Source organism: Cetorhinus maximus, chromosome 14, assembly GCF_964194155.1.
Source record: "Cetorhinus maximus chromosome 14, sCetMax3.hap1.1, whole genome shotgun sequence".
Classification (NCBI taxonomy): domain Eukaryota; kingdom Metazoa; phylum Chordata; class Chondrichthyes; order Lamniformes; family Cetorhinidae; genus Cetorhinus; species Cetorhinus maximus.
In genome coordinates this window covers 64,390,433-64,417,506 of record NC_135892.1, presented here as the reverse complement: position 1 = coordinate 64,417,506, position 27,074 = coordinate 64,390,433, and the positions used below count along the sequence as shown (strand labels likewise).

Sequence of the window (27,074 nt, the reverse complement as noted above, 5' to 3'; positions counted from 1 at the left end):
AAGGTTTCTAATTAAATGGGCCAGGACATGGCTTACCAACACTTGGATTTTTCAGGCTGCAGCAACCTCAGGGATGGAGGGGGAGCCTGGGAATGCTGCTCCTCATGAATCTCACACTTACCTAGATATCCTGCTGTGGGAATTGAGGGGCTACCGTGGGATGAGTTTTCGCAAGGACAGGCAGAAGCGAATGATCTCTCTAACCAGGTGTTGATGGAAGTGACCGAGGAAGTCAGCAGCAGGGGTGTGATCCCTCCATCCTGGAGAATGTGCAACAAGATAATCCAGGACCTCAGGAGGGTGGGAAAGGTAAGTGGCATAACACTTTCAGATGTGAAGCCACATACTCTGGCTTGCTCAGCATCCTCCTGCACAGCACTCCTCAGGTCAACATACCTTGAAGCTCCACTCATTCCTCCCTATGCAGGCACCCTACATATCCAATTGCACAGACAACACTCTCACTCACGCTCAACCTATTGCCTTCTTGCACTCACGCCTCACAGCTTCCCTCCACAAACATTTGTCACTCCCTCCTCTCCACACAAACTATTATGAGTACTCACACTGTTGATTTTCTCTTCTTGCAGGAGAAAAGAGCATACAATGTGCTGAGGTGAGAGTATAAGACTGATGGCAGGGTGGTGGGGGGAGGCAGCGAGGGGGTTGGTGGTTTCCCTACAGGCACCTTTCTTGCCACTGGCAACTCGTGTTTACCTGCTCCATGAGGAAGAAGGTCTTGTTCCAGGAAGCTGCAGATGTCAGCAATGCTTGCTGCGAGAACTTGAGACTCCTGAGGAACTGGTGCTCAAACATGTCCAGAGAACTGAGCCTCTGCTCTAGACCCTGTTTTGGAGTTCTTACCTCCTTCCAACTGGGACTCAGTGTCCTTCCCCTCTGCCTTGTGAAGGGGCATGAGACTGAGGAGACATCAACTGATGTTCCTGCTGGTGTTGGTCTTGCTGTCGTTGGAGCTGTTGGTGGAGGTTTGGCTTCTGCCCTTAGGCCTCAGCAGAGGTAGGAGGTAGAGCTGTGCAAGCTGCTCCCATCTCATGGTGAAGGCTGACAAGTAGGGAAGTGCAGCTGAAGGTGAGTCAAGTGCTTGGCAGATGAAGTGACTTCCAAGCAGTCAGCAATCACCTATCAAGCAGTGATAGCACTCTCTGAGAGTAGAAGTGCTTTGAACCACAGCTTCTTATCTGGCCATGGCTGCAACTCTTCAACTTCACTGATCAAAACATTTCCAGCCTGTCAGATTCACTGAGGAAACTCTTCCGGCTGTGCAAGCACCTCGGTGGCCCATGCAAGTTGCTGACAGGTCAGGAAACTGTTCCCCTGGCTGGGAACCCCAGAAATGAGCGTTTAAACAAGTCTTCATTGGCTTTTTTAATTGCCCTTAATAACTTACCCAACAGACCAAGGAGGTTCCTTGTGTGTCTTCAACGTCATCTCACAGAAATGCAGAGAGAGCGGGCTGCTGTTGTGATTCAGACCCAGCATCAATTTCAGGCCACTTAACTCCCCACATGCATGCAAGGCCACTCCCTTGCCTGGTAAAAGTCCCCTAAAGTGTTCTTTGTGAGGATTAAGGTCTAAAAAGGTTGATCACATTCCAGATAAAGTGTCACCAAAGTGTTCCAATAGCCTCTTATTACCGACCTCGGTTTATACTGAGAATCTGGGCTAAATTGCCCAGGACTCATTTGCTTCCACTGTAGCTGCTAGATAGGCTTGTATTATGAAGTAGCATAATGTCTGCCAGCAACTTTGATACAGGGATAATACTAAGTTGAAGTAAGTTTATGAGCATAATAGTCCCACATACCATCTGAGGACCATACAAGGTCCATCCAGGTGTTTCATGTCTCGCTGTATGTGCAGTGCAAGCAACTTGAAGTCACACATGACCTCTTCTTACCTACAAAACGTCTGTTCAGACTTCTGTTTGAAAAAGGGGTGGAGGAGTATATTTGGACCTGCAGCAATTCTGAAACACTAATTTATCAGAACTACAAATACAGTCACACTCAACAGTTTTGTCTTTTTCCCAAAATATATGAAAGATACTTGTAAAAGTACAAATGCATTTATCTCTCCAACAGAAATAACATGGTGTTTGAAGATGTTTTGTGATCTGGTGAAAATTAAGCACTTCAAATCAGGCAGGAACCTACCCCACATCCCAGCAGGATTTAGCATTCAAAATCCCAGCCAAATGTCATTAGAAATGAAGGCTGGAAATTTGCGACTGAGGTAGGTGGCTCATGCTTAATGCCTCGGGACAGTTTTGTATTTTCAGTGGGCCATGTGGTGGGGAAGGGGAGAGGGAAACACAGTCGCCTCCAATTAACAGCTCACTGAGGAGCTTGTTAAGGAGCCTAACCTTTCAGGTTTGGAATTTTCAAATTTTTTTCCTAACGAGTCCAAAGAGTTCACCATGTGGCCAAAATAAATCTCTGGGGCGTGTTTTTATTTCCAATCTGTGGGGCGATTTAGTGCTGGTGCTAACCTTGTGGTCTATTGCTGCTTTCCAACTAGGTGTTGGACCTCCATGGTCTTCCAAAGAGCTGCCTGCTTAAAATCGGCAAAGCAGCGGAAGCCCCGAATATAGCTTCCGCATGCCTTTGCCACTGATGCCAGGCAGGTCAGTCCTGCCTGATGAAGGCGCTCGGCATCTTTAATTGGATGCCTTGCTCAGCTCCTGGTCAATTAACCCATTTAAATTTAAAAACAGCGTCGCAATAGGGCTTGCAACCCGGAATTCATCCAGGTGTCAGGTTCCCAACGCTGCACTGAAAATCCAGCCCAGGGCACCATTCTGTACTTTCAGTGTTGCAATGTTCAAATGGAAATCATCCCTCCTAGCTTCAGTCCAGGTCCTTATTTCTGCAATCACTGTACAACTACAGGCTAGCTTTTGCACTTACAGATGACACAGAATTACATATATTACAGTACAGGAAAGGCCACTCAGTCCAACTGTTCTTTGTCAGTGTTTATGCTCCACGCATGCCTCCTCCCACCATTTCATCAAACCCTATCTACATATAATTCTATTGCTTTCTTATTCATTTACTTATCCAGCTTCCCCTTAAAAGCATCCATGCAATTTGACTTAACTAGTAGTGGAAAGTCCCACATTTTAACACTGTCTGGGTAAAGAAGTTGACAAGCCATGTCTGACTAGTGGTTCAGTTCATAGTTGTTTCCCTTTTGGTCATAACTAAAATTGGAGGCAGCTCAGCAAGATAAACACAGAGAAAGAAATGCTAAAATCAGCAATGGCACATAGAGTTGGTGTTGGGAGGGATGGTTGCCACTCAAACATTACAACAGGAGTGAAGTAAAAGCTCCAAATAAGAATTTGTTGATTGAAATGTGACAGAATAGAAAGAAAATGTACTTTTGAAAACCATCCAACCAAGCTGAGAATTGGTGGATAGAAGCATTGCAATGTTGACTCTTCTTTAGTGACTCATTAGATGTAAGGTCCTGCTACCACTGAACGTTTGCTACATGCAGTCAGGGGTGGAAATGGGCTGCCATTTAAGGACAAGACAGCTACTTAAAACTAAGTGGCTAAATGTAGGAAGACCAAGTATTTGGCTGGCAAAGTCTCATGTTAGTGCAAATTTTTTGACTGGCAATGGAAATTTGATATAACAAAGGAATCTGGTTGCTTTGAGCGCATGTTAATGCCTCTGTTCGATAGCTAGCAGATGGAAGTGTTCCTGTATGAAATGGATGTGAAAGGATTTTCCTGCCTGGTCCTCCAGGTCTCTCTCCCCACAGGACAGCGGTGCTACATATTTGGCAGCAAGTGGTGCCAATGCCAGTAGTGTGTCCAGTAACCTCTGGGAACATGTCTGTTGAGAAATGCTAATATAGGGTTTTTTGTCAATGGATGTATTAAGTGTTTTCCTTTCTACGTAAAGTTAATCTGGACCTGCTCATGTCCCACCCATCACCATGAATGAAAGAAGCACACTTTGGTGAACACAGATACAATAATGTGAAAAGATATGTCAATGGAAACAACTATCTTTTAGAATATCATACTGGGAAACCTAATTATCTCTCACAACTATGTAACATTTAACCCAAAGCACTGAGAACCGTGCTATTATTACACATGAAGAATGAAAGCCCAATCTGTCCTGCGGTTATCTTCTGGCACTTTCCTGGCTTTCAAATCTCTCTCATTTTTAAATAGTATGTTTGTAGATATACTTTCATCAAACAATCCCGTCACCTTTTGTGAATATATGTCCTCTGACTTTAATTGCTTTCAAGTACTCAATAATATTTGTTCTACTTCACTTTGCTATTTAATTTGTACTAATAAATGTCAAGGATTGAGTACTTCAATGTTGAAACAAATATCTCACTACAACCACAAGCAATCAAATGCTTAATACCTGATAATTATGTTTGCTACCCTCTTTCAGTTACAGTCAACAAAGTGTCATTCAATTGGAAGCCAACAATGTACCACCAATCCTTTCGTAAATTTACGTTTAGAGCAAATGAAATTGCAACGCAACATGCTACTAAACACTAGTTAGAAATTTATGCTCCTGGGGCTGAAATATTCCACATGTTCTTCTTAAGAAAGGATAACCTGATTTCACAAGCTCCAAGTTGCCATAATATTTAACTTTCTGTCGATATGGCAGCATCCGCTTCGCTGTTATACACACTAAAAATATAATCACTGTACTCTACCCGAAAAACAGGTGCTGCATTCAGTCTGTACTAGAAGCCTTCAGAACATCTTGCAATTTTTATCAACATCTTCAAAGTGGTTACAGCTAGTGATTTTTGTACCCTAACGTCAGGCAATTTGCCAGAAAATAGGAAGCATACCGCAAAATTTTACAGCAAAAATTTTCAAGAACTTATAAGGCATGATGTTCAAAGGAAAGCCAACTCCTTATAAGCATTGTGGATGCATCTTTAAAAATATCATTTTAGTGCTTGATTCTGAACCAGAGGATCTACATCCAAGCCCCACCCCAGGATTTAAGTATATAGATCATTAATTTCTGTACAGGTTCTCTTAATCATCCTCCTTCGAAGAGCTGAGGAAATACTGGAAAAGTGGTGTAAACAGTGTTTATGCTGTTTCTCCTGGCTTCCCATTCATTTTCTGTTGCTGTGATTTGGATGATTAAGAGAACTGTATAATCAGCTCCATAATATTCAGTAGGGCACTAAGGGAAGAATTTTCTCCCCGTCGGGGGGGTTTGGAAGGGAGCGGGCACGGACGGGCGCGTAGCTAATCGCCGCCCGCGATCAGCTGCACATCGCCATTTTACGTGGACGGGCCAATTAAGGCCGATCCAGCATAACGTCCGCCAGGAAGCGCTGTGCGTTCCCTGTGAGGGCGGGAGTAGTACGCTGAGTCAAGGCCCACGAGTGCAGAAATCTCCCTAAGCGCGGAGCTGCCTCAGGGAGATTAGTTTGATTTTGGAAAAGTGTAATAAAGAAAAACAAATTAAGACATGTTCCCTCATGCGGCAGCATCGCATGAGCTGGGACATGTCAATGAATTTTATTAAAAGCTTTTATTAAACTTTAAAAACCTTCATGAAACCTCATTCTGCCCGTGGATGAGGCTTCATGATAAATGCGAAGGCCGCCTGAGCTCTTCGCCTGCCCGCCAACGTTAAGGTTGGACAGGCAGCTCCATTAATTAGTTTAATTGGTATTTAAATGGCCTTAATAGGCCTTTGACAGCTTGACAGGCGCACAGCTGACTCCGGTGCGCACCCACCAAACTCAAGGTCTGAGTGATGCACGGTGATGTCGGGACACATGCCTACTGTCACCGCACGTCATTTTATGCCCCACCCGCCGACCCAAAAATTCTGGCCTAAGAGAATATTGAGATGTCAGAGGTGCTATCTTTCAAATGACTCTTGACCCCTCAAAGCTACTACTTGGGTGATATCAATATCAGGAAAACAACGGTACGGGCGAAATCGTCCCAGATTTGAACAAAGTGTGGAAGTGGGCGGGAAAAAGGACGTTTTGCCCGCCGGCCGCAATGGCGGCTTTTCGTGCCATTTCGTCCCATTCCCAGCGTGTCCTGCCTCATTAATAACGCCTTCCCGGGAAACACGCCAGGTCGCTGGTGGGGCAGCCTCTGATTCACCCACCCTGCCATCACCCCAGGGCCTCAGCAATCCGGGCACCATAGGTCCCCTGCAGAGAGCTAGCTTCTCTATGGCATCAGAATCTGGTAGAAACTTATGGCAGGCAAAGGGAGGAAAAGTGCTGCCCCCAAATTTAGCAACGCCTCCTTGTGCGCCTACTGGACACGGTGGAGGCCCACCGTGAAGTCCTCTACCCCCTCAAATACCGCGAATACCAGCAAGTGAGGTAACAATTCCAGCAAGCGACCCAGTGGTCAGCGCCAATGTGCTGAAAGAGGATGAATGATCTCCTCCGTTCTGCCAGGGTAAGTCGCTCTTCCCATCATCTCAACTCTCACACTCACAAACTCATCACACATTCACAGGGATCTCACTGACAGTTCAAGGGACATCACAATTAACTCTCTCACATGCACCTTCATCTGCCCTGCATATTGTGTCCTCATCCTATCCATGGCACCACTCACCACCCACACATGCCTTGCATCCTTCTCATCCGGCCTGGCAGATGTCCTGCTTACACTTTCTCCATCTGTATTCATGCAGGACAAGCTGGCACACAACAAAAGGGAGAGGTTGCAAACTGGTAGAGGAATGCCTGACATCAAGGTCCTAACAGACTTTGAAAATAGAGTAATTCAGCTGGCCAAAGATGATCTGGACCATTCCTGTGCTGACAGTGAGTTCAGCGGTGCTCTACCAACATGCTGTGACTCAGTTCCCCTGTTCCACAATCCCCTGCAATGCACTAATTATCTCTCCTTCTTTGGCAGGCACATCACAGAAGCAGCCAAGGGGGTCCACGATCCCGGGCCTCGACTCAAGCCCCGATGACACCTCGGAAGAATAATCTGAGTACACCCTCATTGAGGACCCATCGCAGCGCTCACCCACACTCTCCACCAGTGCAGAGATACACACCTCGGTGGGACCTGGCTCTAGCGTAGCCTTGGGGTCACAATCTGGTGAGTACATCTCATTGTCTGATCCATACCAGGTGGTGCAGGGACTTCCCAGGTTTCTGGCACTCGGAGGACTGCTGGGGACCAGAAATCCACCGCACCCAAGTCAGATGAGGAGCCTCTGAGCCCAATTGCTGGAGCTGCAAAGGCAAGCTCGGGAACATTAGGAAGGGATGTCTGCTGCACTCCTCAGTTTACAAGGCATGATGGAGAAGTCTGCTTTCAGTCTGAGGTGATAGCGCTGGCATGCCAACGCAGCGAGGTCAACACTGGTAGGATGGTGGCCGCCATGGAAACCTTGGTCCAGGACGTCGCTCCTGCACTGCTGCACGGGCTGAACTCCATCACTGATGCCCTAGTTGGCCTCCAACAGTGTCAACACGAGGGGGGAACGGGGCAGCTCCATCTCAATCTTCCCCTCAAGGGGTCAGCCAGGGGTTCTCCGGTACCCTTGGAAAGAGGAGGATCAGCAGGTGCACACTCTGAAGCCAGTGTCCAGCCCATTTGAATCCCCTCTTCCTGTGACCCCAGCAGCTCCAGCTCCTCAGGCCGAGGAGAGTGCCACTGCCACACAGCAGCACTCTGAAAGCAGGCTGGGGCCCTCCAGGTCTCGGCCTTCCAGAGGATGCCCATCAAGGGCATCACGGACAGGGCATGGAAGTTAGCAGGCTGCCTCCACCTCCGCTGTGGATGTCGGGGGAGCAGCAAGACACAGTGGCGGGGTTAGAAAGGTTAAGAAAATGTAGTTTCATCATGTGGACACAGACGTTAATCACTTGTCCATAACGTTGATTGTTGTAAATAAAGTTCCAACAATGTTACCCTGACTATGGCTCCTTGTTATGATGAGCAGTATCCGTGTCAGTCTGAAGTGAAAGCTTGGTTCCTGCATAAGATAAAGGCAGGCGTCTCAGTTAGGGCCTCTTCCCCGTGCTTTGTGCAACCTTCCCAGCCTTCACTGTCACTGGACACATCAGTCATGCCTGCATCCTCGATGGGGCTTATCATCACTGCCAGAATATCCTGGGCCAGCAGGACAGGGTTCCATAATTTTCTCTGAGTGCTCTTAGCACCTTTGAGACATGGCTGGTCCTCGATCTCATCAGCACGTGTGTCCGGTGACAGTGTGGTCCTGAAGGATTCATCTCACTAAGGATGCCATAAGATCAGAAGAAGTTAAAGTTTCCCCACTGCATCTCCATATGACATGACCCTGCTCACAGAGTGCAAGCGAACTGCCACCAGCCAGACAGGAATCAGACATTCACAAGCAATGAGAGGATCTATGGAGTGTCCCCACTGCATGTTGTCATCATCCTCCTGAATGTAGGGACTGTGGGCATCCGCTGCATCTCCATGACAGGGGTTTTATCACAGAGGGTATGTGCACTGTCATCAGCCAGACAGGAGTCAAACATTCACAGATGCAATGTGAGGATCTATGGTGTCTCCTCACTGCATCCTCCACAAATCTAGTGATTATGAGGGCCTCCCAAGCACGCTTGCCCTGCCTGGACAACGCGATGGCATCATCGCTGTCACCCTCATCCCCGCTGACGCCTTCCTCATCACAGGAGATGTGCAGCTCCTGGATCTCCTCCTCAGGCAGCTCCTCCTCCCCATTGTTGCGCCTGGTTGTGAAGGGTGCAGTAGGTGACAACGATGTCTGCCGCTTTCTGTGGACTGTTTTGCAGGGCTCCACCAGACCGGTCCAGGCACCAGAGCCTCATTTTCAACATCCCAATTGTTTGCTCCACCAAAGTGAGTGTTGCTGCATGAGCCTCATTATACCGCTGCTCTGCTATAGTCTGAGGCCGCTGCATGGATGTCATCAGCCACATCCTCTGTGGGTAGCCCTTGTCCCCGAGGAGCCAACCCTGCAGCCTCTGTGGACCCTGGAACACGTCAGGGATCTGTCGGAGTCATGGACACTCCCGGGGAATCATGCGCAGACCTGCAGAATGCATTTGTGATGTTCACAGATCAGCTGAACTTTCAGCGAGTAGAGGCCCTTGTGGTTGATGTAGTTGACTGCTTGTTGCCATGGAGATCTAAATGCCATGCGAGTGCAGTAGATGGCACCCTGTACCAGTTGGAAACCTGAGATCTGCGCAAATCCCAGCAATCTGGCTTCCTGGCTTTCCTGATCCCGGGCAAAATGCACAAAGTTGTGTGCTCTTGTGAATATGGCGTCCATGACCTCCTGGATACACTTGTGTGTGGAGGCTTGCAAGACCCCATGGAGGTCACCTGTGGAGACCTGGAAGGAGCCACCGGCATGGAAACTGAGCGCCGCGGTCACTTTCAAGCCACTGGCATTGAATGCCCTCCAAGTCCCCATGGTGCCAAATCCTATAGCAGGTGACATTTGTAACCGACCAGTTCCCTGGACATGCGCAGTCTTCGGTGACCTTGGTTCTTGGTCATCTGCAGGAATGACGAGCGCCGTCTGTATACCCTTGGTCTAGCTAGGTGGTGACCAGCAACAGCTCGCTGTGGCTCTTCAGTGGTGTGCATGGGAGCCCCAGGTGCCCCTTCTTCTTGAGGGTGCTGCTCCTCCCTCTGCCCACCCAGGCACCTCCGTCGCTCTCTTCTTCGTTTCCTCTCCCTGTAATCCACAAGGCATATAGCTAGTTCACCAGGCTCCGTACTCTAGATATATTCTTCCTGCAGGGTGAAATAGAGACACGAATGGGTTAGCATTGGTCTCCTAGGGACCCCTCATAGTTCCATGTGTGGCTCCGTCTCTGTCTCCAGGCCGCTTAACATATGCCGGAGAGTGCTGACCACCACTTGGATGGATGGCCAGTGATTAGTGTGCTGCATGGCAGCCTGAAACCCAAGCTATCTCCGCCCCACTCCACTTGACCAATTGGCGGCAGCTTCGGCCATTGGTCTGCATGTTGTGCTCTCAGCTCAAGTGCAGGCATTCTCCTAACCCACACTGCAAGGCTGCAGTGTTAGCTTGAATCATGGGGAAGACTGGTCCAAAACTTAATGAAGACATTGCAAGGGGCTGTGAGCACCTCCACCAGTAGCTGCTCATGCCCATATTTAGCAAGGAGATTGTACAACTTGCCCATTCATCCAGTTGTTCTGCAGCCCCCTAAAACGCTCATTAGTTTGCAGTCTGTGCCTAAAGGGTGCAGAGTTCAGGAGTATTTGGTGGCACTTCCATGCCTCTGCATTGTTTGAGTGGGCAAATGAGCTAAAGGCCAGACTCCAAGCAATGTCAATGTGGCTGTGTCTGAACTGTCTCAGCTGTGGAAGAATTTTCTCTCTATACAGGGTTTCACCAATGCACGGTCGCTTCCCTCCCCCACCCCACCCCACCCCACCGGCATGTGCTTGTGCACGGCCATCAGACCATGGTGCCTTACACCCCCCTACCTCGCCTCAACCGCAGTGCAGCCCTTGCCCCAGCACTACGCTGTCAGCCAGCCGGGAAAAAAATGACTTCCTGTGGCCTCGCCTTGAATGCGCGGCGCCTCTTCCTTGAAGTTGAACGGGCGACCCTCACGAGCGCTGCACTACGTTAGTGTGCACTCAGCTCCAAGTTCCCCATGAAGTTCAGCTCGCCAGGTGCACGCCTTTTAAAAGCTGTACATCGTTCTGCATCCATGTCAACACGGGAGGTAAATTCGACGTGGGGGATGATTCCGGCGGGCAGGCAAGATGATGAGATGCAAATGTATTGAAATTAGGTTCCTGACGTTAGATGGCAGGAAAGGCAGCCCGCCATTGATGGCGGAGCAGACAATTGCAAACTGGTTTCACGATGGCGTAAAACTAATTTTTTGGCCTTCATATCATATTGTCTGCTCATGCCACCATACCACCCACACCAACAGGAGCGGAAAATTCCAGCCAATGGCTTATTTTTGTTTCGAATGGACTGGAGGAAGTAGGTGCAAGTACACCTTCTGTAGTCTGAAAGTGATGGACGCTAAATGCGTCCCACTGTTACAACAGAAAAATAGTGGGGGAGGGAAGCGACCATGCATTAGTGAAACCCTGTATAGAGAGAAAATTCTTCCACAGCTGAGACAGTTCAGACACAGCCACATTGACATTGCTTGGAGTCTGGCCTTTAGCTTATTTGCCCACTCAAACAATGCAGAGGCATGGAAGTGCCACCAAATACTCCTGAACTTTAAACTCCTTGGGCACGGACTGCAAACTAATGAGCATTTCATACATATACATTGGAGAGAATGACTTCAATGCAGAAATGCATGACTTGCACTCTATCTTACACAGTCAGCTAGTTGATGTACAAGATTTAGTTTGGACATGAAAGACATTCTGGTTTTCACAGATTGTTGCCATGGGCTATTTGCAGAACTTCAGTCCACTTTGTTAGTGCAACACAAGTTATTGTGGCTGAAAGCTAATGATGCTTGTTCATTTAGCGAAAATAATGGGCGGGGAGGGGAGCGAGGTGGGCAGGGAGATGGGAGCAGCCACGCATCAGGGAAACCCTGTATAAAGTGACTGTTCTTCCACAGGCTGTACTGTGTGAGATTATCAAATATTTGGATATTATCTCAGCCAGATAGATGTGAGCTCATGAAACCATGATACAAGCGAGCTTTGAACAGCTTAGACAGGAAAACATCTATCGGGAAGCGGTCATGCCTGTGGCAGTGACCATTCCAAAAACAAATCCTTTGAAGCAAGAATTGAAATCATTTTGTTCTCGTACAAGATAGCAAAGGGCCTTGATATCCCAGGTGCAACACTCTGTGGCACTGTGCCATGTATCATTCCAACATTACAATCTTTCAAAATGGAAATGGATGTGTTTGCTCTCTCTCTTAGCTATGTGACAACTAGTAAAGACAAAAGGTACAGAACAGCTAACTATACATGGGCCTGGATTTTATGGGCCTGCTGCAGTGTCTCTCCCCGCCAGGCAGATGCAGTGAGCCATTTAAATCTCCATTCAGTTCGGTGGGATCGTTAATATCCCACCAGGTGGGAGGTGCCATAAAAGGCTCGCCATGGACTTCGAGATAAACTGGACAAACAAGGTGGAACAATGCATCAATAAAATTGCACAAAATAGTGTGTGCTTGTGCGTTTTTGATACAATTTTCATTGGGCAGCATTTTCCCCCCCGAGTTGGGGGGGTTTTTTGTGGGAGCGGGCACGTATGGGCAACATTAAGGTTGGACGGGCAGGTCCATTAATCAGTTTAATTGCTTTTTTAAAAATGGCCTTGGCTGTGCGCCCGCCAAACTGAAAATCTAAATGAAGCGGGGTGACATTGGGACCCACTCCCGTCGTCACCCTGCGTCATTTTACTTGTCGGTGAGCAGGCCCCGCCCCCCCCGGTCGCCAACCGGAAGATGCAGCCCATTAAGAATATTGAGAAACAAAATAATTAATGCACCATCAAACCTAACAAGCACACACAATGGGAGGTCACTAAGTGAATTTTATTGAAATCATATTGAATGTATTAATTATTGTAAAGATTTTGTTGGACGATTGATTAAGTTGATTAACAATGGAACATATTCTTTATCCCAAATGGCTTTAAAGCAGATAGCTACAATATGTTAGTTTTTATACTTTCAACTTCTAGGCTAATTTTGTATTCTAGCTGTAAGTAAAATATTCCTGGATAAAATTTTCAGAGCATTATCCAGACAAGAAAGTTCTGATATGAATATAGGAACAAGAGTAGCCAATTTGGTCCCTCAAGCATGTTCCGTCATTTAGTAAAATCATGGCTGTTCTGCGATCTAACTCTCGCTTTTGCCTCTTTCCACTTAATACCTCTGGTTAACAAAAATCTATCAATCTCAGATTTAGGATTAACAATTGAGCTAGCATCAATTTCCATCTGCGGCAGAGAGTTCCAAACTTCTAGTACTCTCTATGTGAAGAAGTGTTTCCTCCTTTTACTCTTGAAAGGTTTGGCTCTAATTTTTAGATTATGCCCCTGAGTTCTAGAATCCCCAGCCAGAGAAAATAGTTTTTCTCTACCTACACTTTTAATCAAACCATCCTGAAACCTTCTAAACTCAAAAGAGTACAAACCTAGTTTGCATAATTTCCTCTCATAATTTAATGCTTGGAATCCAGGTATCCTGCCATGCTGCACCCCCTCCAAGGCCAATATATCCTTCCCAAAGTGTGGTGCCCAGAACTGCTCACTGTACTCCAGGTGTGGTCTAAACAGGATTTTGAATAGCTGAAGCATAACTTCCGCCCCTTGTATGAACACTCTGGTTCCTCTGCTACATAAGAAACAGGGAAATAATACCTCACTGGATTCTAAATTATTCATGAGACAACATACAAACATATGGAAATAAATGTCAGACAGGAAAAGACCAGCAGGTCCATTTAGCCTGTTCCATATAATTGTGATGCTTTAAGCATCGCAAATTAAGACACTTCCTATTATCTAGGTGCCATGTGATCACCTGGGATGAAAAACCAAAGGTCAATTAAGGGAAGAAAAATCTAGAAAATTTCTCCCTTATTTTTCCAGGCATTTAAAGTAGTTCAGGAGACCACATTGACCCACGGCTTACATTGTTTCATCTCTATCTCTTGTATGCTGCCCCAACCAGGAACTAATACAGCTCTCTCTTGAAGGTACAGAAAAAAGTCAATATTCATTATGCAAGCCAGCAATTTGTTTCACCAGTTTACTGTTCTCTGGGAAAAGAAGAATGTCCTAACATCTTAAAACTGAAAATGCTGGAAATACCGAACAGGTTGTGGAGTCACAGTTGTTTGTCATTCCAGCACATAAGGAAGCAGCATGATGTGGCAGGTGATATGTGGACCAAATCCACAAGGGAAACTTGGCCACGCTATTACAATGGTTTTGTAATTTGTTTTTATTATGAGAAGATTTGTGCACTGAATTCAGAAGTAATGAGTCCACTAACAATTTTAGCGATTTTAAAAATTAAATTAAAACATTTATTAACAAAAGACAATTCTAAACACAGACATAAGACTACAGTTACGTAATATTATAACAATTTCTGTGATAATCTGAGGTGTAATACACCTTTAAGAGACTGTGAGCAGATTGGCAACATGACTGTAAGACCCAATAGCTGTGTAGCGCAGGCTACAATGTTACTGTTAGTCTACAGTAGGGTTTGGTTGAGGAAGCACACATCATGCTCCATTGTTTGCGTAAATAAATAATATGTGCTTCATTTCATATTGGTCTCTGCATCTGCAGCATATAGTAATTGACACGCCTGCCAACAGATAAGCATGCAACCAGTCCACGAGCAAAGCGACCCCATAGTAAAACATAAGAATTCCCAAAATTCCTAGTGAGCCAGACTCCCAACTACACACCCCCTTTAAGGCAACAGTCCAAAATAGATTTTAAATTTAAATAGGCATCCAGCCAGGTTACCACATCACCCACTTGACAGTTGAATGCCGAAGACTGTTAACATAACTTTAGTTACTGGAGCAGCACTTCTTCAGAGTGGCTAGAGGCTATTCCCAAGTCTGGTTCACATGCTGTACCTGTCCAGATTTTACATGGCCACACCCCCACATAGCTTTCCATCCTTCTGTATATGTGTTTCTCTCTCTTTAATGTATAAAAATCCCATTGTTCTGCATGTCTTTGGAAATTTACTTTTACCATAACATAAAAATCTTTCATGTTGTCAATATGGCCTTCACCTTTAGAGAAAAATAAACATATTGCTTTGCCTCACTTCTGTTGTTAATTGTAAACATTACACCATCCCTTTGAAAATCAAACAACACTTACCTAAAAATGCAAGTTCCCTTCATTCCTTATCTGTGGAACACTCATCCTAGCTTATCCATCTCCATTTCAAAAGTCTGTTTGTATCTACCTCTTTTGATAATTTCAATCTGTAGTCTAAGCAGCTCTAATCTAATTAAATTAGTCACACAGACAGAACCCATCCACACTCACACCCATAAGTTTACAATAATATTATGAAAAATATGATAGTTTTGTGACAGAGGTTAGTCAGCCCATTGAGTCCATGCCGGCTCAGTGTAGAGCAATCCAGTCAGACCCATTCCCCTACCATCCCTGTAGCACCACAAGTGCCCACCAATTTCCTTTTGAAATCATTAATTATCTCCACTCCCACCACCCTCAAAGGCGATGAGTTCCAGGTCATCACTACTCACTTAGTAAACAAGTTCTTCCTCATATCCAAATACACCCCCCTCCCCCCACCATGCCTACTGACATTTCTTCCCCAAAATCTTAAATCTGTGTCCCTAGTCCTTGTACTTTCAGCCAATGGGAACAGTTTCTCCTTGTCTATTTTTTCTAAACCTGTCATAATCTTGTACATCTCTAACAAATCTCCCCTCAATCTTTTTGCTCCAAAGGAGAAAAACACCAACTTTTCTAACCTAACCTTGTGACTAAGATCCCTCATCCCTGGAACTATTCTGGTAAATGTCCTCTGCACCTCCTCAAGGACACTCTCATCCTTACTAACGTGTGGTGACCAGAACTAGATGCAATTCTCCAGTTGCAGCCTAACCAAAGCTTTACAAAGACTCATCATAACTTCCCTGGTTTTATACTCAATACCTTTGTTTATGGGCTCAAGATCCTGTTGTAATATGCCTTTAAGGGATAGCAGCATGCCATCACAAGAAGGGAAGTGTGTCATGTGATCCAATCGCAGTTTCACTTTTGCCTGAGCAGAACACAGCTCGGCTTCTGTTGTCTTCAAGTTTTCTACCTTTGTATAAATGTTCTCATGTGCCTGTTTAAATAAATGAACACACAACGTATTTACCCAATCCCTTATGGGTGATTGGTACCTTTTTATCATTATAAAAACGCAACAGATCTCATGAGCTTTGCAAACTCCACTCTCAAGATGTCCTGCCACCTTCAAAGATCTATGCACATGAACCAAACCCTCAGATCTCTCTGTCCCTGCAGACTCTTTAGAACTGTGCCATTAAGTGTACGTTGCCTCTCCCTATCTCTTCTGCCAAAATACATCGTCACACACTTCTCTGTGTTAAATTCCATCTGTCACTTGTCTGCCAATTCTGCTAAACTGTGGCCAGAATCTTCTGCCACCACAGGGGGCAAGGAAGGTGGACAGGCCTGAGAATTTGATGAGTTGGTGTCGGGATCAATACCTGGCGCCTTCCCATTTCCACTGCTATTCTGGGAAGGCCCATGGTCAACCTTCCTGCCCCAACTGCAGGATCCTTTGCTGTTTGTAGTATACATAAATGATTTGGAGGAAAATGTAACTGGGCTAATTAGTAAGTTTGCAGACAACACTAAGGTTGGAGGAGTTGCAGATAGTGAAGAGGATTGTCAAAGGATACAACGGGATATAGATCGGTTGGAGACTTGGGTGGAGAAATGGCAGATGGAGTTTAATCCGGACAAATGCGAGGTAATGTATTTTGGAAGGTCTAATACAGGCAGAAATTTTACAGTAAATGGCAGAACCCTTAAGTGCATCGACGGGCAGAGGGATCTGGGTGTATAGGTCAACAGGTCACTGAAAGTGGCTACGCAGGTGGATAAGTTAGTCAGGAAGGCTTATGGCATGCTTGCCTTCATTGGCAGGGGTATTGAGTATAAAAGCTGGGAAGTCATGCTGCAGCTGTATAGAACCTTGGTTAGGCCACACTTGGAATATTGCGTGCAATTCTGGTCAACACATTACCAGAAGGATATGGAGGCGTTGAAGCAGGTGCAGAGGAGGTTTACCAGGATGCTGCCTGGTCCGGAGGTTATTAGCTATGAGGAGAGGTTGAAGAAACTCGGATTGTTCTCAGTAGAGCGACGGAGATTGAGGGGCGACTTGATAGAAGTTTACAAAATTATGAGTGGCATGGACAGAGTAGATAGTCAGAAGCTTTTTCCCAGGGTGGAAGAGTCAATTACTAGGGGACATAGATTTAAGGTGAGAGGAGAAAACTATAGAGATGTGCGAGGCAAGTTTTTTATACAGAGGGTAGTGAGTGTCTGGAATTCGCTGCCAGAGGAGGTGGTGGAAGCAGGTACGATAGTGGTGTTTAAGAGGCAGCTTGACAAATACATGAATAGGATGGGAATAGAGGGATACGGACCCCGGAAGTGCAAAATGTTTTAGTTGACGGGCAATATGATCGGCGCAGGCTTGGAGGGCCAAAGGGCCTGTTCCTGTGCTGTACTTTTCTTTGTACATCTTTGTCTTTGTAACTCCACTTGAGTCTCTTAAGTGGCCAGTTAACAACTTCATAAGGGCCTCTTCCCGTCTCAACTGGAATCTTCCTAGCTCCAGGCGGGCCTGCCAATGTGCACAACTGGTAAAACTGTGCAGGCTACATGTCAACTAGGGGAGTGTGGGTGGTGGAATGGGGTATCCCTTGATCTGCACTAATCTATGCGTGATCAAAGGCATGGACATAGGACGGGGTGTGGCCGCTAACAGCCACGCCCCTGCCCTTGCTGCCAAACTCCACACCCCCGCATTTTCCCTGTGACCCCGACCCCTCGAGATCTCCCCTTCGACATCACTTACCTTTCTCCTGGGTCACTCCACAATTCTGGGACTCTGGGGTTGTTAGAGAGGAGGGAGCGGTGGTGGGTGTTGTTCCGGCACCAGCCATGGGCCTCTCTGACACTGCCAAGTGCAAGAGCATTGACCTCTAATTGGCCAGGAGGGAAGTCATCTTCCAGGGTCCTCAATCTGGAAGGGAGCCCGTTGCTGTCCACTTAAGTGCCTGATGGGCAGAAAATATGGCGGACTGTCCTCCACAGAGTCAGCACAGATGTCTCGCTGTTTTTCAGGCAGTGAGCAAGACACCCGTTGAGAACGGAAGATTCTGCCCTATATGTCTTATTGCAGTATGTATATCAAAAAAGCAGTGATCCACTGCTGGCCCTTTGGGAAAACCACTGTCCACCATCCATTAAAACAAACATTTAACACACCTTGCTACATTCTGTCCTTAAGCCAATTTTTTATGCGTGCTGACACTGACCCTCATATTCCTTGAGCTCTGTTTTGTTAACCAGCCTTTTATGTGACACTTTGTCAAATGCTCTTTTAAAATTCATGTAGACAGCATCCACCCCATTCCCTTCATCAAGCTTCTCTGTTACTTAATCGAACAATTGTATTAGGTTAGTCAAACATAATCTGCCTTTTTCAAAACAATGCGGCTCTCCTTAATTAACTCAAACCTCTCCAAGTGCTTGTTGATTTTTGTTTCTAAAACCTTACCCACCACTGATATTAAACTGATTGGCCTTTAGTTACCAGGAATATCCTTATACCCTTTCTTAAATAAGAGTATCACATTTGCCACTCTCCAATTCTCTGGTAATTCCTCTCTATTTAGAGAAGTATAGAATATTATTGCAAGTCCTTCGCTATCTCCACACCCACTTCCTTTGACAAACTGAGATACAAGCCATCCAGACAAGGCACTCTATCCATTCTAAACCAGCCTTTCAGTACATCCTGCCTATTAATTTTCACCCTATCCCATCTCTGCTTTGACCAATATTTTGTCAGATTCCTCTTTGTAGTAAGCACTGTTACAAAGGACTGTTTAAGTATTCTAGACATGCCCTGCATCTCTAATTATGGCTCACCCTTTTTCTCCCTATTAGGACCCATCCCACCTTTTACTACCCACTTACTATTTACACGCCAGAGATTTTTGGCTTCCCTTTTATTTTAACTGCCATTCTATTCTCATATTCTCTATTTGCCAGTCTGATTTTCATCTTCACTTCCCCTTTCAACTTACTGTATTTGGCCAGGTTCTTGCTTGGAGAATTCCCTTGAAATGCATCATATACCTTCTTTTGTTGTTTCATTATCTTCTCCATGTTTTTTGTCATCCAAGGAGCCCTGGCTTTGGTTCCCTTACCTTTCGCTCTTGTTGCAATGTGTATAACATGAAATATCTCCGACTTAAAGATACCATATCATTCCACTACAGTTTTTACTGTCAGTCTTTGGTTCCATTTTAACCTGACTAGATATTCTCTCATCCCATTGAAGTTAGCCTTCTTCCAATTATGACTGTTCCTTGCTCTTCTCCATCATTATATCTAAACTTTATGATATGATGATCACCCTTACCAAAGTGCTCCCCCACACAAACACTTGGTCCACCTCATTCCCCAGCACCAGATCCTTCCTAGTTGGACTGAGAAACTGGTCTGGGAAGTTCTCCTGAGAATATTTCAGAAATTCCTGCCCCCCTCTTTCTCCTTTACTCTAACTTTATCCCAATTATGTTTAGGCAATTAAAGTCCCCCAGTATCACTACTCTATGGTCCTTGCACATCTCTATGATTTAACTGCAGATTTGCTCCTCTATCTTTCTCTCGCCATAGAATACCCCAAATAGCCTGATTGTACCTTTGTTGCTTCTCAACTCTAACCATGCCCCTTCAAGGACATCCTCTCTTGTCAACACTACAACGTCTTCCATATTCTGTACTGTCACTCCACCATCCTCTTTGCCTTCCGTATCTTTTCCAAAGACTCTATCTTTGAATATTAATTACCCTCTCCTCACCATTTTAAAGCCACGTTTCCGTTATTGCCACTACATCATATTCCTATCTGGTATATGCGCTTGTAGCCCAGCAACCTTATTCACCACATGCTGCATTTACATACGCACATTGTAATCCTGTATTTTTATTCCTCAAAGACCTTAGTCTGCTCCTATCCAATATGTTATAATATATTATTACTTCTTTCTCTAGTACTATCCAACCCTCTCACTTCTTTATGCACCACAATCCCCTTTTTTACTTCCTGGTGCACATTCCCCAACCAATTTAAACCCTTCCCAACCACACTAGTGAACCTCCCAGTGGGGATATTGGCCCCAGTCCTGTTGAGTTGCAACCAAACCCTTTTGAATGGTGCCTCCTGCCCTGGAAATGGTTCCAATTCTCCAAGAACCTGAAGCTCTCCCTCCTGCACCATGCCTCAAGCCACGCTTTGATCCTCTCTATCTTCCTATTTCTACTTTAGCTAGCACACAAGACTGGGAGTAATCAGAGATTACTACCTTTGCAGTCCTACTTTTTAACTTCTTCCCTGGTTCCTGAAAATCTGACCATGGGACCTCAATAACTGCCTTCTCTTATGTCCTTAGTGATAACATACACCACAACTTCTGGCTCACTCCCTTCTCCCTGCAGAATAATCTACACCCTCTCCGTAGTGTCCTTTACCCTCGTAACAAGGAGGTAACACATGGCATAGGACACGATGACAGTTACAGAACTGCATGAATGCCCCCCTAACTCTTTGCTGTTCCCTCCTAAGCAGTCCCTTGTCTATTGGCACCATGGTCTGGAACGAACACCTTCAAGGTGTCACCACTCCTAGCAGTCTCCAAAGCTGAGTAAGGGTTTGTGAGTGGCACGCATTCTGAAGATTCCTGCATTTCCTGCCTCTTCACAGTCTTCCAGATGGCCACCCACTCACTATCCGGAACACTTACTGCCTGCGAGGTCACCACCTCCAAAACAATTCAATCCAGGAAATCCTCAATCTCCCTGATTCTCCGCAGTAACTCCAGCTGCCCCACAAGCTTGGAAATATTGAGCTCAAGCAGTTGGAAATCTTTCCACATGTGTTGTCCCTCAAGACAAGCCAGAAGTTGTGGTACATGTCAGTATTAAAGACATAAGAGAAGGCAGGTAGGAAGGATGACACATGAAGCAACAGGTCTCAGCTGCACATTCATGATCTAAAATGTCTCTAGTCCCTCTTTTAGAATCTGATTAATAACTTGTTTAAACTATTAATTTTAATTCATGGCTCCAGGCCTGCTCTGTGCTAATACTCCTATTATTAATTCATTTACTATTATACTTACCCCTGCTCATGCTGAGATAATTTTAGATTTTTTCTCTCTTTACTTTTGTTTCCTTGCTCCCTGACACACCCTCACTCTGCTCTGCTGAACTGTCCCAGAAACTGAGTTAATGGCCCCAGTTTAATACGGTGCAGTGGCTTTGACCATCAGCTGGGAAGTTGGGATAAGTTCACCTCTGCCAGCCCTAGGAGCCGCAAGGCTATTTTGCATGGTTCAGGCAATTAGTTGCCTGAAGTCGTGGGATGAGCCCCCTCCCCCACACCTGAGGCAGGATGTCACACCTCCAAAGGCTGTTGGCCAAGAGGGCTGGCAGCTCTTAGCCCCAGCAGCACCACAGGGAGCAGTGGCCACTTCTGAGACTGCAGTCGGTCTTGGAGGAGCAGCAGTGCTGGAAGCACTTGCTCGGGTGTGTCAGGCAGGCCCTGGCGAGGAGGGTGATACAGGGGTGATCGAGAGACCGGGGGCTCTTCAAATGGAGGTGACCCTTGCCATTGGGGGTGGGGGTATGGCATCCATGGGGCATGAACCCCACCTGTGAGCACACAAGCAGACCCCAGGATATACCCTGGCAGCCTTGCCAATTGGTGTCAGCCTACCTACCGCTGGTAAAATACCAGAGGTGGTGGGATAAGGCCCTTAAGTGGACATTAATTGGCCACTTTTAGCCTCAATTGACCCAAGGGTGGGCAAGCCTACCAACCCTGCTGCTGGTAAAATACAGTGGAAGTAGGTAGGCGATAGGTACAGCTGATATTACAGCCTCCACTGCCCCCACCTATCAGCCCGCTCACAGCAGGGCATAAAGTTCTGGCCAATGTTTCAGGTCAACAATGACATTAGGTCATTGATCTGAAACGTTAACTTTGGACAGGACTTTCTGCACCCGCCCACCACCGGGATCTTCCGGTCCCGCTGCAAGTCAATGGATTTTTGGCTGGGGCACCGCCTCGCCCACAGCAGGTCCCGACCGCAACGGGCTCAGAAAATCCCGGCCTTTGATTCTCTCTCCACATAAACTGCCTGAAGTGCTGAGTACTTCTACCATTTTAAGTTTTTATTTCAGGTTTCCAGCATCTGCATTATTTTGCTTTTCCTTAACGTCTAACCCAGCTCTGGCTTTGTGCAATTTATAAGCGTGACCTCTGGTTGTCTCTAACTGATCTGACTGAAACAATTTGTCAACCTTGTCACAATCATTATTTTATAGGCATTGATCAAGCAAATCAAGTATATAAACACAGCTTTTAAAGCCTATCTGTGTAGTTAAAGTGCTTTAAACTGGGAATCGATCTTGCAACCTGCCTCTGAACATTTTCCAAAGCCTCAAAATCACACTCCGTGTGAGGGCATAAAATTGAACACAGCATTTTAAATAAGGCCATATCAAGTAAGGGCTAAGTCTAAAGTATCTTTTGAACAGATTGGCAAATCTATATCACCATCAAGAGTTCGCTGACACTGAAAATTTACTTTTACAAGCTTCGCTGGCAATTCTTTAAAAATAAAGTTTCTTTCACTTTTTCTTTCGCTAGCTTCTCTCTTAATCTGGTATTTTTTTCCCTCTTATTTTGCTTTCTATACTTGATTTGACATTGAATTCACAATTCTAACTTACATTTCCTGGTTCAGACACTGTGCTGCTTGTTAGTGATTCTCAATCTGATTAGTTAAGGAGGTACACGGTTGTTTGTTGTGTTCATTCAGGTCCCAGTTGCTCTGTTGTGGGCACCACACTGTTTGGATGTCCTGCTGACAGCAATTGCCATCCAAAACACCATAGAAAGCCTATGGGTTATTGCCATTTGTTCACCATATACAGCAAAAATCTGCATTATTGTCTTGTGGTTAGATGGATGTACCTCAACACGTGTGAGATCTGTTACATCCAAAGCTCATTAAAACAAAACATGCCATTGCGCTATCATTGTAATGTGCTAGCCTGTTGCTTCCCAGATTTAGGAAAATGGATGAATCTAGAACTCATTATGAACAATGCATCAGTGGATCCAATATGCAAATGAAGTCAAAGACTGCCAGAAGCCAATACAATCGGCCTCTGGCATCTGCATGGAGCATCTGGTATAGAAATTCATGGATGATGCCACCTTCAGAATTATGGGTAAATACAGTGACAATCTGAAAGAATGGCTTGAAGGTGGCATGTAGCCAATAATATACCTCTACTGATGTTAAAAGCATGCAAGCACTGTTGCACTCTGTCGATACCAAGTAATTGGATCTAGACTTGTCAAATGGTCATTCTTCTTCCCCTTTATTCACTTTCTGATGCTGTAAAACTATCGCCAGCAAAAAAAAAAATCTCCATTCACATTTACTGCTATTTGATAATGTGGCTAATGGAGTATGTATGTGCCAACAAAATTAAACCTACAAGTATGCTTCACAGCACCCATGGAATACAATGATAATTTCATGTGGAAAATAGCTGGTTAACATCATTTAGTTAGGTCTGCCTCCAACAGCTGGCCCACTTAATGTTTTAGTCACTCCTTATGGTTGTTTATAGTTCAATGTGGAAAACGCGAAGTAAAAGATAGATTACTGCTAAAATAGACATAGCAATGAAAGTGGTAAAATTACCAGAGAAACGATTATTCTGGCCATTTAGCATATAATTGCATACATGCAGTTTACCCCGCCCATTGGGAGAAGCACAATGATTTATAAATACTTCCTTTATTCTAAAAATAAGCACTATGGTTTTGGCGTCTGGTGCACTTATCACTCAGAACACCTGTTAACAAAAGAGACATTCTTAACATTTGTTCTTCAGATATTCCAGGGAAGAATTGCCCTGACTGCGGGAGATAAGCATAAAAACATTGCAAGTGACTTTTTACATTCTAAAATTAACAAGAAGTGTATTGCTTGTCAGTAGAAATGGAACAAAGCACTGCATCGTCTTATTTACATTGGTAACTGAATCAACTCTTGTATAGTTTGGTATCACACTGAGATAAGAACTTCAGCCAGCCTGGTTACACAGTGTTCTGAGAGAAAGAAGAGGGCATTGCCTGGGATGTAAGCAAACACAGTACATCCTACAAAATAAAATTTCCACAATGGAGATTAGGAATTTTGATGATGCACAAAAGTTTAAAGACTGCAAACCTATAACTCTTGGTGTACATCACAGCAGAACAAAATATTAAGCTCTAGTGTGAATGAGATTTATGTATATGAATATTTTTCCACCAAGGCAAATAATATGTTTATTAGACAGTTTATAAATCCAAGACAATGGTAGTTTACAGGTGGCATTTGAAACAGAATGCTTCAAAGGTCACTAAACAGAAAGGGAAATTTACATCTCATTTCTAAATTAAAGCAGAATTATACATGATGGAGTATGAAAATTTTAGACAACTTGTTTATAAGTAATAATCTGCCAAACTTAACTATGGCACAAGTGAAGAAAATTAGTCTTATAAAAAACTGCCTTAATGAAAAACATATGCACAAAAAATCTATGTACTCAACCATATGTTTCATAAGTTCAATTACAAAAGCTAAACAGCCCATTTCATTTAGTGAGTCATTCTAATGAGGCTGGCCATGAGCTCTCATCTTTATTTTCTCTTCTCTACAAGTTGCCCCAGCTCTTCCATCTCATGTCTGCAGTATCCACATGGTTGTTTCGAATCCCTTTGTCTTCCCAGAATTCCAGTCCAGCGTACATTCACTGCCTATTGTATTCTTCCTGCCCAAATTCATTCTGCTCCTACACACAGGCCATGTTTTTATTGTTTTAGAAAATAAAGCCAATAATATTTTCGAACCAGGAAAAAAATTACAATGGAAAAAAGACAAGCTTTTTCCTTGCATCAACTCCATCCACCAAGTCATGCGGACTCGAAATGTTAACTCTGTTCCTCTCTCCACAGATGCTGCCAGACCTGCTGAGCTTTTCCAGCATTTTCTGTTTTTGTTTCAGACATACCACTAAAGATTAGATGGCACCAACTCTGATGGTAATGAAGCAGCAACTCAAAAGGGCTCTCACCACCCGCCCACCCACCCTCCACCTATCACCACCCCCCTCTCCCCCTCCCCCCAACCACCACCCCCACCCACCACCCCCACCCCCCACCACCACCCCCTCTCCCCACCCCCACCCCCCACCAACCCCCCACTCCCCCTCCCCCCAACCACCACCCCCTCCCCCCACCACTCCACCACCCTCCTCCCCCCAACCACCCCCCCGCCCCCCCACCCCCACCGCCCCCCAACCACCACCCCCCCGCCCCCCCCCACCACCCCTCCCCCCCCCCCCGCCCCCCACCACCCCCCAAGACTTCAGTGCAGCACTGACAGAAAAAATAAATGATTGCGGCCAGTATTTTCCAGCCCCTCACTCCAGCGGGATCTTCTGGTCCCGCTGATGTGAACGGAGATTTCAATATTCGCTGACCCCGCCACGGGGGAACCCCCCCATGGTCCCCAGCTGGAAAATTCTGGCCTACATTTCAGTGGTCCTAGGTGCCTTTTTTTTTCATTTTTGCTGCAAGTTGCATTACTTATCGGTTCTCCCCAAAATTTGGGGGGAAAAAAATCAACACTCAGAAAATCAATATCCCAAGATCCATGACCAACAGATCGAAGATGGATTCTGTGATTACAATAGAGTAAGGCAAAATGTGTTTTCCTATCAACAAATTAAGGGAATGTCACACTGTTGGAGGTGTTTTCTATGTATGGTACTTTGGATGAGAGGTCAGACCCAGATTCCTTTTGGCATTACAGATGAAAATAAAAGACCACAAGAGTAAATGGGTTCTCCTGCTGACCAATATTGATCACCTAACAAACATCATTAAAACAGATGATGAATCATTTATGTCCTTGTTGTTTTTGGGTGGTTGCTGTGTGCAAGTTGCCTGCCCAGTTGTTCTATATTGCAATAGTGGCTGCACTTCAGAAGTACTTCCTTGGCTTAAGTCCTTTGTCTTGAAATCCTGAAATGTGGTAAATAAATGCAAGTTCGTTCTTTTCAGCAAGAGTTCTTAAGGTTCAGCGTTTTAAATCACACCACAATTGAAAACCTGCAAATGGTTACAAAGCTAGACGCCTTGACCTGAAACATTTGGAGAATTATCGAACAACCTTGAGTTTATTATTTCGGCAAGTGAATGCTGCAGGGAAATTACAAGTAATAAATAAGCTGTCAAAGTACATAGCAAATTCTGGATGAACGAAAGTAAACCGCAGCCCTGCTCGCCCCCGAACCCTTTCACAGTAACTGATTCTTTGGTCAGGCTCAGAGTCAAGAGAATCCCAGTTAGTGTGGAAATTACAGCCAGTGTCAAGGGTCGGTGTTAGGATTCCAGTTTAGTTTCAATTCTGTTTCATGTACCTTCACGTATTCCAAAAGCTGTCCCGCCTCAATAAAACAAAGAATTAAGTACTCACAGCTTGCTGTAGCCTCTGGAAAAACCCTTTGGAATACGCTCGACTGTCCTGCCTTCACAAATGATATGATCATCCGATTTACAGCTGCAAAGTTTGGGACAGTTAGCACAGGAAATAGGATAACGAGCCAGGCAAAGCAAAAAGAGTAAAAGCCAATACATTTTTTTATTTGCTTTACATAGTTCTGAGTGCTCCAAGAAAGTCCCGGCTTTTAAAAAATAAAGTTAATTGTAGCGCGTTCAACTGGCCGTCCTGTAGCACTATCAGGCGTGTCTGGAGCCTCAGGGTTACTGGCATCCCGGAGGCGGAGCTTGAGGAGGGGGAACACCAAGAGGGGAAACAATATCATTCACACTGTGCACCCAATCACATTCTGGAGCATTACCTTGACACTTAGTTTTCGATTGACCTCAGAACCCCTGGGACACTTTAAGAGGCTAAGAGCATGGTTAACAAAACTTCCCAGCGCACATCTTACAACTTGCCAGATTCTTTACATATTTCTTTCCTCTTGCCGAACGTACGATGATCATGTGCCAAAGCAAGTACACTCAAGACCTTCCGAGGGAACATCATGATAAAATGCAATACTTGCAACTTGTCCAGAAGGGAAAACCAGTTCGAAATTGCCAAATTCAAGTACAAAAATCAGTAACACTGG

The 27,074-nt window shown here is 45.2% G+C and overlaps 1 protein-coding gene across 5 annotated transcripts in view; it reads right to left on the bottom strand.

Moving 5' to 3' along the window:
- Positions 1-26,674, bottom strand: part of LOC144689692 (follicle-stimulating hormone receptor-like) — a 203,983-nt gene extending 177,309 nt beyond the window's left edge. For all 5 annotated transcript variants that reach the window (XM_078556999.1, XM_078557004.1, XM_078557000.1 and 2 more), the window contains exon 1: positions 26,414-26,674. In XM_078556999.1, coding sequence (XP_078413125.1) covers positions 26,414-26,574 — 161 coding nt within the window. In that variant the 5' untranslated portion in view covers positions 26,575-26,674. The remainder of the gene's footprint in view (positions 1-26,413) is intronic.
- Between the last annotated feature and the right edge of the window lie 400 nt (positions 26,675-27,074).